Source organism: Fusarium vanettenii (genome assembly GCF_000151355.1).
Source record: "Fusarium vanettenii 77-13-4 chromosome 1 genomic scaffold NECHAsca_1_chr1_3_0, whole genome shotgun sequence".
Classification (NCBI taxonomy): domain Eukaryota; kingdom Fungi; phylum Ascomycota; class Sordariomycetes; order Hypocreales; family Nectriaceae; genus Fusarium; species Fusarium vanettenii.
Window position 1 is genome coordinate 3730818 of NW_003315881.1, and position 12001 is coordinate 3742818.

General features: G+C 52.8%; 4 protein-coding genes across 4 annotated transcripts; 1 reads left to right on the forward strand and 3 right to left on the reverse strand.

Annotated features, from left to right (window-relative positions):
• Positions 1 to 744: 744 nt before the first annotated feature.
• NECHADRAFT_90419 (uncharacterized protein) lies at positions 745 to 2791 on the reverse strand (the record flags this gene model as incomplete). Its single annotated transcript, XM_003054520.1, has 3 exons — positions 745 to 1843; positions 1897 to 2636; positions 2690 to 2791. The coding sequence occupies 3 exons, from the start codon at positions 2789 to 2791 to the stop codon at positions 745 to 747; spliced, it is 1941 nt and encodes a 646-aa protein (XP_003054566.1).
• A 2058-nt stretch (positions 2792 to 4849) lies between these two features.
• On the reverse strand, positions 4850 to 6052 carry NECHADRAFT_75421 (uncharacterized protein; the record flags this gene model as incomplete). Its single annotated transcript, XM_003054521.1, has 1 exon — positions 4850 to 6052. One exon carries the CDS (start codon positions 6050 to 6052, stop codon positions 4850 to 4852), a length of 1203 nt encoding a protein of 400 aa, XP_003054567.1.
• Positions 6053 to 8182: 2130 nt separating this feature from the next.
• On the forward strand, positions 8183 to 10054 carry NECHADRAFT_31276 (uncharacterized protein; the record flags this gene model as incomplete). The annotated part of the gene is made up of 1 exon (XM_003053810.1): positions 8183 to 10054. The coding sequence occupies one exon, from the start codon at positions 8183 to 8185 to the stop codon at positions 10052 to 10054; it is 1872 nt and encodes a 623-aa protein (XP_003053856.1).
• Positions 10055 to 10346: 292 nt separating this feature from the next.
• Positions 10347 to 11252, reverse strand: NECHADRAFT_102399 (uncharacterized protein). Its single transcript, XM_003054522.1, has 2 exons — positions 11030 to 11252; positions 10347 to 10972 (listed from the first exon to the last, which is right to left on the reverse strand). Exons 1-2 carry the CDS (start codon positions 11166 to 11168, stop codon positions 10437 to 10439), a joined length of 675 nt encoding a protein of 224 aa, XP_003054568.1. The 5' UTR covers positions 11169 to 11252; the 3' UTR covers positions 10347 to 10436.
• Positions 11253 to 12001: the final 749 nt, after the last annotated feature.

Here is a 12001-nt window from a genome sequence, read left to right on the forward strand (position 1 = left end):
AGCTACCACAGAACTCATCATGCCAACACGCCGTCTTTGTCAACATCCTAATCCATACCGCCACCATGTGCCTCCACAAGACAGCAGCTCAAAAGGCAAAATGTCTCCAAGGACCTGAAGCAGAGATCCTAGCACGCGAGAGCCACAGCAGGATGTTTGCAGCTGCAGTCAAAGTCCTCGACGTGTTCCAGCACACACGGGATCTCGTCATGGCGCTCCAGAACCCGATCCAAGACTACACGGTGTACATCGCTGCTCTGGTTTTCCTGCAAGACTTTAGTGTTGGGAGGAGTGAGCAGAGTAAATGTGATGCCCTGTTCTTGTTTGGAATTTTGCAAACTGCTGGCGAAATCCATGCCGTTGCTCGCATGCTGTCGGTTCAGCTGAGACCGCAATTGGAGGATTGTGGTATTGATATACCCCATGATGATGAAATAAATCTTGACAGTCTCGAAACTTATAGAACAAGAAGAAATCGAGGCTAGATCGTGGAAGCTAGGGAGAGGTATTTGAGAACTACCAGCTTCCCGCTGTATATATGCTGGAGTACTGAGCTCCGTGTGCTCAGGGGCTAGTCTGACACCTAGGCTGGCAGAACACCGAGTACCATTCAACACCATAACGTATCCTGGCACGGAAATTGTTCATATGCGACAAGGCAAAAGGATCGATCCTAATACAATCAACACTTTTCTCTTTGTCTCTTCTCAGTCCCACAACTGATATGTTTGTCAATATAGGTACTTAGAGTAGCGTCTTTCGCCACCACTTCTCTTCCTCTTCCAACCACATCTTCACGTTCGCAGGCTGATAGAAACCATGTCCTTCATCCGGAGCAACAATCAACTTGACATCCCCTCCTACCTCCTTGATTGCATCAGCCATTTGTTCTGCCTGATCCAGAGGACAAACCATGTCCTTCTTCCCGTGTAACAGAAGGAGTGGTGCCTTGGTTTTGTGGGCGTCAAACAATGGGCTTCGCTCATGACAGATCCGATCCATTTCACCCTTGTCTACTCCTGGTCCCAGAACCAGATGTTCCACGTAGTCCGACTCTAGCTTGTGAGTAGATTCATCGAGACGTTTGACGTCGCTGATACCAGAGAGACAGACACCACCGGCAAAGGCCAAGGGGTGGCGAGTCAAGGTTCGAAGGGTGTTGTATCCTCCTGCACTGACACCAGTGATGCCTGCTGCCCCAATCCTCGTCTTCCCCGTCTCGGCGAGGTAGATGGCAAACTCTGCGGCATCATCTGAGTCCACCAAGCCAAAGTTGCCAAAGAGAGCTTCTCGATACGCGCGGCCATGGGCACTAGATCCATTGTAGTTCAGGGCAAGATATGCGTACCCCCTCGATGTGAAGTATTGGATCCTGAGTTTGAGACCTAGTCCTGTGAACGAGGTGGGACCTCCATGGCTCATCACGATGAGGGGCGGCAGATCCCCTTCTGGTGCCGCGAAGTCGGGATTATGTGGCATCCAGAGGAATCCATGAATTTTGCGATGCGGCTGTCCTTTGGAGGAGATGGCGAGTGACTCCGGCCGAGAGTATATAGAGTCCGGGAAAGCCTCCTCTGTCGAGTTACGCAACTTTGTAACCTGAACAGAGTCAGCAATGTTAACTCGATAAAGCGCTAAGGCAGATGTCGTTCCAGCTCCTGTGATGAGGAATGAAGTATCATCTAGACGAGCCACTGAGTCCAGAATGACCTCGGATAAAATCGATGGATCTCCAATTTCTTTCCATGAACCCGCATCCAGATCAACAACAATCACCTTTGAGACTCCAAGGGTAACGGGAGCAGCAATCAAGAAGCGAGACGACAATGGCGCGTATGTATGGCTGACGAGCTTTAGCAAGATACCAACATTCAACGAATGTGACCTATATCTCACCTTCCTTGAAACCAACGCAGATCTCCGAATTCAGAGTCGTCAAGGCCATCCAGCTTGATCTCAACTGGGACATCTGCACCAGGGGGGACTCGGAATAGCTTTCGGAATGCGCCTTCTTCCTTCCCAAAGAAAAGACTGCCATCAGGGCCCCATCGAGGCTCAGCAACGCCTTCACGGTTATCTCCAGCGATAATGCGAACGTCTGAAACTGAACCGTCCGGGTTCCAAGTCGCCGAGTACAACTTCGCCGCGTCAAAAGGGAGATCTGGGTGGTTCCACTCCAGCCAGGCGACCTTTGTCCCGTCAAAGCTAAAGTGTGGTGTGTAGTAGAAATCGGCATTGTCCCGGATTCGCTTGACTTCAGCTGTCTCTGTGTTGATCGCCACGATATAGTTGCGGATTTGGTCTGGTGTGTCATGCTCGTGGTCTTCCTGGTTAGCCAGCACCCAAGGAGAAGTTGGATTGGCATCAAAGTTTGAGTATCTCAAGTTGGGTGACGAAGTCAGATGAGTGACTTCCTTGGTGTCTGGGTTGAGGATATGAACCGTGTTGCCCTTGTTGGAGAATATGATGCGGTCATCAGACAGAATGGCGTAGGGTGAGCCTCCATATTCGTAGACTGTGTTTTTGGCGCTGTACTCGGCTGGAAGGACCTCATTCAGTCCATCCTTTGTGATCTCGACAATGGCTGTACTTCCATCTTCCCTACCCTCGGTGTAAAAGGCCCTGCCTGATTTGGGCTATCGCCAACCCGATGTTAGCGGTCGTTCAGTTCACACATAAGAAAACCCACACTAGCTCTGGGGGTTGAAAGGCTTCGGGTCTTTGAAGTAATAGATTCAACCGATATGGGCGATTTCCAATCCCCGTAGGGAGCCGTGGTCTTTGACGCCATTGCAGCGGATGTTGGTGTTGAGGTCAAGTTTGGTCATCAAGTGCGGGGCGCATCTTCCTGAAGGAACACAATCAGTTAAGCTGCAGGAACTGAGCATGGTATTCCTTAGGCAGCATTGCAGTAAAAGAAAAACCCAAGTTGCTTGTCATTTTTTACACCTACGCAATCTACTCCTCACAGATACATTCATACATGCAGCCAGCGTTGCTCTGTGGGTTGCATTGGTATATCTTTCCGCCACATCGTGGTGAGTAGATTTGTGCGTACATGCCTTGGGGTTTTCACAGTTTCTAAAACCAAGCAATTAAGGTCTCTAATAAGATACAATTCACGGTATCGACTATTATGCTTAGCTAGAATCCCGTGTGTGAACATGATTGTTCTTTTCTCTTCCCTTTCCCATGGACCCCCACTTGCTTCCCTACTATCACTCATCAAGGTAGCCAGGGTTCTCTGAGCGCCTCGAGTAAGAGGCTCACCCTGCCGGGTCTTGGCCACACCGTACTTCCCAGTCGGATGGCCTGGATGGAAATGAAGCCGGAGGTATCCTCGGGGCTGAAAACCTCAAGGTTGTCCATGTTAGCCTGCTCCTCACTGTACAGGTTGAGCCATGCCGCACACAGCAGATTTCAGGCCTGGGGACCTCCACTGCTATCGTGAGTCTTGAAGACAGCCCAATAAAGCTTGTATTCCATTACATACGATTAAAAATTACAGAATGATCGCCTACATGGAAGCTACTAACCGAACGTTTTTTAAAATAAAATGTCATAAGGCATGGTTCACAATAAGATTCCTTACACCACACCAGTAGCAACCCAACTCAACGACACAACCAAGCTGGAACAAACACTTCCAACACAGAGGGACCGTTCATCCCAGGCTCATTCATTTCAAAGCCACTCGTCCCAAAAGCGACCTCTGGCCCAGGGACTGTAATAGTTGGGGTAATTCCAGCTGTCTTGATCTCTTCCTTCACCCCCGCAATCACAGGATTCTTGATTCCGCGGTTGCTAAACCAAGGCGCGTACAGGTGGTTTATGCACTTTCTCATGCATGCATCCCACCACTCAGAGATACTTCTTGTAAACTCATAACCGCAGCTCCCTAGTCCTGTGAAATACTCGTTATACCGTGGTAGGTTGCCGGGATCAATAGATGTTGAACAGCTCACCAGCTTCAGCCACTTTGGGAGGGTTGAGTACTCTCACCTCGGGGGCCACAGTGATGACCTCAAGACTGTAGCGGTAGAGGAGCCAAGACTTGCACAAGACACCCATCACGAAATCGTTCACAAGCCGAATGGCAGAGAGGCAAATGCTTGGCTTTCTCACACATAACCTTGGCTCTCAACAACATGAATACAAGAGTGACATACGAAAAGTTTAGAGAAAAACTCGCCTGGCCAAGGAGACGTCTGCTAGTTGACCCCGAGTGCTGAAAGGCATCCTTGTGCGAAACGTAAGAAGTTCTAACCCTCATTAAACATACATATCCTCTCACTTATTCATATTATCTTTATCATGATACACAAAGATCTGCGTGTCGTTGCAGCATACTTTGACCGTGGCTTGTTGACAGCCGCCAACACCAGGAACACCATGCAAGGTACGCTCCAGGAAATGTCATCGCCGATGAACAATCAGCAAGAATTCGATTCAAAAGCAACATAATCGACGTCATTATCCACGTGGTGCTCATCTTGAAGAGGGCACCCTGTTCTTCGCAAGCAAAAGATGTGGCCTCGTGATGCCCAGCTGTCGCATGTCAACACCACAACCAGGTGACCCACGTGTCGTGATGCATCCCACCCAGGAACAAAGGTCACGTCAAAAACTACAGGTACATCAGGCGAGAGTTAGTACTCACTCTTCGTTCTAAAAGCAGGGCACTTTCGCTTGATCTGACCACAGGAGCCGCATTATCAAGGCTGAGTGGAAGAGAGTGACCTTGTCGCGATCAGCAGTAGAGGTGTTTAAGAAAGAGATTAAAAGTCATCAGGTACGGGTATTTACAGCTTGCGTCAGATATATACATGGCACCCTGCCTCCCCAAGGGCTAGTCCAGCCTTCTTCTACCCATAGGCCGTCTCTTTACGGGATCTAGCATGGGTTTCTGAATCTTGCTCAGCGATTCCTCAGGACTCCGGCGGATGTCCTTCAGTGCAGAGCCTTCTCGGCGGTAGGGTGAGTACTTCGGTGAGGGTGAAGGTGAGCGGCGGTGAGAGGGAATCCTCCACGACGCAGCGGACTTGTACTCAATGTAGCAGGACGCGATGGTCTCCTGTCGGGGGGTAGGAGTGTTGTCAGAATCTGGGGTATCGTTACAGAAATCGAAAGCGTCGCTGGCATCTTCAGGAAATTGAGCGGTAGGAAATTCGTCCTCCTCCAGGTCCTCCTCATCAAGAGTATCGTGAGATTGCTCTCCATCGTCCAGCATGTCCATCGGCGGCGGGCTCTCTGCGCAATCCGAGTCTGAGGTGACAGCTGTGTCACCATCGTCAGATTGCGAGGTCTCATCGTCGTCGTGAACGTGTGCCAGGGTCAGTCCAGGGCCAAATAGCCCCGACTCTAACCCAGAAAACGACATGGAGCGTGAGGGAGGGTTGGAGGAGTATTCGTGAGACTCCGAGCAGCAAGCTGGTGACGACTCGGAGTGCTCTGCCTCGGAATGAGGAGGCGAGAGGGGGCCCTCAACAGTCATGGGCCGAATATTGGTATGAATAGATAGAGGTTCTTTGGTCATGATGGGCTCGCCATCAAAGAAACTAGGGAGAGCATCATCGACACTGCTGGCCGTGGTGCCCTCGGTTTTGATACTGTTGGTTTCGGAGAAAGAGGATGAGGATGCGATAGAAATAGTGTCATGATCTTGATGATCGTGACGGTCGATGTAGTTGTCGGGGAGGTAACTTGCAAAGTAGCGGACGATGGAGTCAAACGACTTGGTCCGGAAGAGCTGGAGTGCGTACTGCCAGTGCTCAGAGTCCATCAGCTTGGGGTTGGCGATGATCTCGACAGCAAGGGACTCGAGAGATTCATGTAGCTCACAAATCCGCTGGCGCTGCCGGTCGGCCATCAAGCGATGGAACTCGTCGGTGGTATCAGCATCGCGGGAGATTTCGTAGACGTCGTGGTGAAAAGCTTCGGGGTCTTGTAGGTTGAAGGTAAAGGTGTTGTACTGATCGTGGAGTTTGGTAAAGAGGTCATCCCTCTTCATGCCGAATTTCCAGGCCGGCCATGACCAACCTGGATCGTCCATGTCGAGGTCACAGTCGATGGGGTTTGGTAGAATATCGGGTGGAGGATGGGGGGGTTGAGAAGAGTGTCCAGAGTGAGGGCCCAGGAGGGTATCGCGTCAAAGCTCGTGTGAGCTATTAGATCTTTATCATATCCATAGCGAGAATCGTTCAGGGAGTGTCCAGCAGTCACAGAGGGTGCTGAAGCGAGCAGAGAGTGTTCGTTCGTGGGCTTTTGGGCGGAGTCTGGGAGTCGTGGGCGGTTGGATCTTGGGAATATGGAGGCGGGCGTGGTGACGAAAACAGGATGCACCAGGCTTGGGGGTGCCGTCGATAGCAACATTTCTCCCCTTTGTGCGTGGCCCCCAACCATGCAAGCATGAATGCCTGAGGCCAGAAACGTGGCTGCCAAATCTGTCTCTGATTGGATGCACGGGCCCATCATCGGGCACGCGAGCCTGCGCCTGCATAACTCCGCCACTCCGTGAGCCAATCATGGCCGAGACGAAAAATAAGCTATCCAATCAGCCCTGATCGTAAGACCCGTATCAAAATGTGCAACCAATTGGAAACATGGTGGCGTACAATTTCGGGATCAGGGAAGCCGCGTGCTGACCTCCAGACCGTGCAGCCTACAGTGCCTAAAGACGATCGGGACCCAACACGACTCCGTTGTCGGTGAGCTGTTCTCTCTGCCGACCCAAAGTCACGAGGCAAATTCCATTGCTTTCTGGAAGAGAATCTCACGGTAAGACCACGGCTGACCAAAATGGGCAGTGTCTTTGTGTATGGAGGTCGTGACAGCCTCACGTTCACTGCTTTATTCCACACAATTCGCCGCTCTTTATCCTCCTTTGACTATCTGGTCATGCTGAGATGGAGGCCCTCACCAGCAGCGTCAATTTCGTCATGGCCGAACCCGCCTGAGCACCGGTAAGCGGGACGTTGTCAGGTCGCCCACTATCTGTGTGCGGATGCCAGATCATTCCCGCCTTTCTCTTGACATGACGCAGTGGAAGGGCTCATCAGCCCCATTAGCATCTTATCGCCTGTGGCGCAGATATCCATGAGATTCTTCAAGCTCCAAACCACCAAGTACATGGACCGCAGATTCAGACAGCCAGGATACCTCTCGCCAAACAACACAGCCACGAGACTGAGGCAGGGCCTTGCGATCAGCCCTACCAGCAGAGCTGACCAATACCAGCCCCTCAATCTCCATCCAGAACCCCAACTCGGACCGCTCCCAGGCACCCACTGGCCTCGCTTCGCGCCGTTCTCCCGCTGCCGTTTCGTCAACGCTGTCTTTGTCTTCGCTTCCTGTTCTTCTTTGCACCCGCACTCGCATCTTATTATTAGACCCGATCCAACTCGGCTCGACAACCCCATGCGACAGGTGTCCCGATCTGTTGATGACTCTTTTGCTGGTCACTTTTCGTCTTCCCCTCGTGAAGACTGAGACGAGACCAGTCGCCATCAGCAGGCCTGTCCTAAAGTCGTCCTTTCAACCCCCCCAAGAGGAGACCCCAGCGTGTCCTGTCCTTCTGATGTGCCCTGTTGGTTCCCCATAACTCGCCCCGTAAAAGTCGAAGCCGTCCATCTCTTCCCAGGTGTTTTGGTTCCTGCATTTAATCACCTTTTTCCTTTCCTTTGATGGGCTGCCGCATCGAGCCTTTGACGCTTCGCCCCGTTTCCCTTTCAGCTCCTGTCTATTAAACCCCTTCATCTCCCCTCCAGCTACTTGGCTGGCCCACTGCCTCACCTCCCCTGAGCCTAGCCGTGCTACCTTCTGCTCCGCCTCGTGTGCCTTGCTAGCATCGCCTCGCTGAGGGACAACTTCGTATCGAATCCCCCATCTCAGCCCTTCTTACTCATCCCCAACTCACCACCATTACCAACGACACTTTTCAGCCTGGATCACCAACGCATCAAATTACGCAGCGCCGCGCAGCTAAACCGCTCGCTCACAGCAAGACATTCACATTCACACTCAATCGTAAACTCTCTTTTGGATCATTCTAGTTTGGTTGGCTGGTACCAAAGGTACTCACTCACTTTTCTCTCGTCCTGGGCGTCTCCCGTCGCCTCTCGTCATCCCACCGCCCTGCTTGCTTACCACCACCGCCGCATGGCGAACAGGCACCACCAACCTTATGGCCGAACCCAGGTTCGGGCTCTCTGAGGCCATCTCAGAGGAACGCACCGAGCCATTTTCACAGTCCGAGATTGACGCCCGGTTCAGGGGCATTCGCGTCGAGGAGCCGGTCCCCGCGACCGACGCTGTGGCCGTCCCGCTGGACGATCTCCAGGTTGAGGACCACCACCACAAGCAGGGCATCCGCATCCTCTTCCGCCCTCTGGCCAAGTTCCCCAACACGCGGTCTGTGAGCCCTGGTAGTGACAGTTGCCAGTGGCTCGCTCTCCGCGCTGAGGTTGCCTCCTCGGAGCAGCCAGAGCATAAAGTCCTGGCAGTGACTCAGACATCCAAGGATATCAAATTCTCCGTCCGTATCCCCGGAGAGACACAGGATGACTCTCCAAGACCCCCTCTATGGTGCGAGTTGTATTACGATCCCGCCAGTGACAAGGTCATCTTCCTGAACAAGTCGGACGTGCCAATTTCTCTCTCCAGCGTGTCTCCGACGCCACTTTCGAGTCCTCCCCTCAGTGCCGCTCACATCATCAATCCGGGGTTGGCCAAGGCTCTGAAGCCTGGAACCTGGCGCATCACTGTCCGAGACATTGACGTTCTCGACTTTCGAGTGCTGGAGAAGCGCCCAGTGACGCTCTACCAATCACAGCCGCCAAAGGCCCCCGAGGACGTGTCGTCGACGACGAGCTCTGCTCATATCAACTCGAGCGGCAAGCGAGCCTTGACTCCCGAGTATGACGAGAAGAGGGTGAAACGCCGCGTCTCTGATCCGGAAACACCCGGTGACGACGGCGTCATCATGTTCCTCAGACCTGCCGGGGATCATCTCGTCTTTCCCCTTCCCAAAGGCCGTGAGAGCAAGGAGCTCTCGACTGTGAATAGCCACGCTTTGCTAGATGCCGAAAAGGGCGACACGATTGCAGTCCCAGGTGTTTGCGAACTGGACGAGTACCAGCTCACCAAGCGGGAGCCCATCGCATCGACGTCTCTGTCGGCTGTCTACACCGCGACTCACTCCCACGTGCCCGATAACATTGTCACAGTCAAGGTGCTCAAGACGCGTGTCGCAAACCCCAACGAGAAGCCATTAGTTCACGAGCGGAACGTCATCCGCCAGGCCGACATGTGGCTCCGTGAGTGCAAGAGTCAGGAGGACTTGCAGCACGAGTCCATTGTACGTTACTACGGCGGAGATGCGCGTTTCTTGTCCCTCTACATGGAGCATGTGGACGCCAAGGATCTCACGGCGGCACCACGGTGGAGGAACAAAGCCAACGACGAGTTCTTGGGTGACAGGAATGACGCCGTCAGGATCCTAGGGGATATCGCCAGCGCCCTCAGCTACATCCACGGTCGCAAGCTGGTGCACAACGACATCAAGCCTGCCAACATCCTCTACTCGCCAGAGCGAGGCGCTGTCCTCTGCGACTTTGGCCTGTCGACCCTGGCCGTTAATTCACCGACGACGGGCGGAACACCGTACTACGTCCCTCCAGAGTTCATCGGGCGCAAGCAACGCGGAACGGCCTCTGATGTCTGGGCCCTGGGTGTCACCATGCTCTACGTGATGCGCAAGATCGCATTCCCCGACTCTCGCGCTCGTCGACAGCACCCGCGACCTCTGTACTGGCAGATCGCCGGCGTCAACAACCCTGCCGTGCCGCACAAGAACTACGGCAATGGTCAGCCCGCCATCTCCCAGATGCGGGACTGGCTGACCGAGATTTTCGAGGCCAGGGAGAACCTTAACTCCAAGGATCGCCTTGAGCGTCTAGTCATGGAGATGCTCTATCCAAACCCCAACCAGCGTATCACCATGGCAAAGGTGTTGCAAGAGCTGGCAACTGAACAGGTTGTCGGCCCAGTCAAGTGAAGTGAGGGATGAGTCGGATAATTGTTTGAACGATGAATTGTATGCACTTTACGTGTTTTGGATGACCGCTTTTTTTCTTGTTATTAAAGTTGAAGTACATTACTTTTCTCATGGGCCGGCCAGTGTGGTGGGCGGAATTAACGAGGTCGGAAGGGTAAGTCGTCGTCCTCGCCATGATAGGGGACAACTGCTAATGAAAGACAGACGGAAGATACCCAGTCAATGATTACAGGAACTGCACATATAGGCAGTTTGTCATATACGCATAGCGGAGCACTTGTTGAGCATGTATTATATAGAACCATAGAAGGTTTCTTTTCAACGCATGATGGTTTATTATGCCTTCATTATATCATCACATCTTTTGCACTCTCAGTCTCAATTACAGGCCAATTCCCATCACAAAAGCAGCAGCGAGACCCGCAACAGAGGTCAAGGCCACCATGTTGGCGCCCAGGATACCGGCAGCGTTGTCGTTGCCGCTCTCCTTGGAATCAGTGTTGGAAGAGTTTCCCTGGCTGCTTTGCTCCTCCTCCTCGCCAGTCTGCTCCTTGACAGCAAAGTACTCGCTCTCAGAGGTGCAGTTGCTGGGACCCTTGGCATCCTTCTTGAAGCGAATGTCGGCACAGTTGTACAGGGCGCTGCCTGAGTCGCCGACGGTGACGACCTGGATGCTGGCAAAGTCGCCGTCAGAGACCTTGACGTCTGAGGGTAACTTAAGCTCTTCGATGCAGAGCTGTCCGGGGCTGGTGACGTTGAGGAATTGGGGAGTCAGGGAGACGTTGAAGTTGGTCGAGTTCTCGCCGAGGCCGAGGTTGACAAAGACATAGCTCCAGGGGTGGTGTAGCTCGAGCTTCAGAGCGCCGCCCTCGAGGGGCCAGTCGGTGACGTTCCTCTCATTGTAGTCAACGCCGGCGCCTTGGGCGTGTCAGTAGCGATCCTTATTGCTGGAGCAGGGCAGAGGCCAAGACTTACAAGGGTAGGTCCACTGGCTGTAGCGCTCCTCGTTCTCTTCGGAGAGAGTATCAGCTCGCCATTCGGGGAAGACGAGACCGAAGTGAGCAGAGACAGCCTGGACAGAAGCCAGGGCGAGGAGGGACTTGAAGGCCATCATCTTGAAGATGCTGATTCGCAATTGGTCTTGAACAAAGGTAAAGATGACAAAGTCGACCAGAGAAGCCCTGCAAGATGTGGAGAGAAGATGAGGATGCAGCAGCAGATCTTGTCCCAGAGCAGGTGCGTCAGTCGGCTTTATAGATGAGATAAACAGCCACCCATTGACCGTTGCAGAATGCAACCGAGGAGCTCTTGAGAGCTGAGCTCCTCCCTGGTCAATTGACTCGTCGGTAGCTTCTAAGAACCAGGCTGTTAACGAACTAGCGTGAGTTAATTTCACAAGGCCAAAGCAGCTCTGGCGTTGCTACTTTCTGCCGTGTCACTGCGGGCCAGATGGTAGAGGCGGTCCGGTGCCTGCTCCGGAGGTTCGGAGGCGGGTGTGAATTTGAGTCAACGGGTGGCCGGCCCAGCTCAAAGTACATATGCCGTAGCGGAGACAAGTTCAACTTTCTACAACTCAAAGCACGTCTGCACATACTCTAGAAGCCCTCTAATATTACTTCATGTAAATTTATCTATCTTTCTTCGTGCCTTTCCTCGGTATCGTTCTATTGTCCAACGTTTTTGAAGTTCTCACCCACTCTACCAAACATCACAGACGGGTGCCAATGCGGGGGTGGGTCCCAGCCCTGTACAAGCCCGAGCGAGTTTGAGATGATATAAACTTGCTCAAATGGCCGCACTGATCCCTGTTTGGAGACTTGACCGTTCCTTCTGGTATTCTGTGCCGAGATGGATCTTATCTATTTCTTGGCACTTGGCTTACTCGAGGTGAGAAGTGTGAATGGCGACAGAAGAGAACTTGGTTGCGAGTTTGGATGTTCCAGGGTA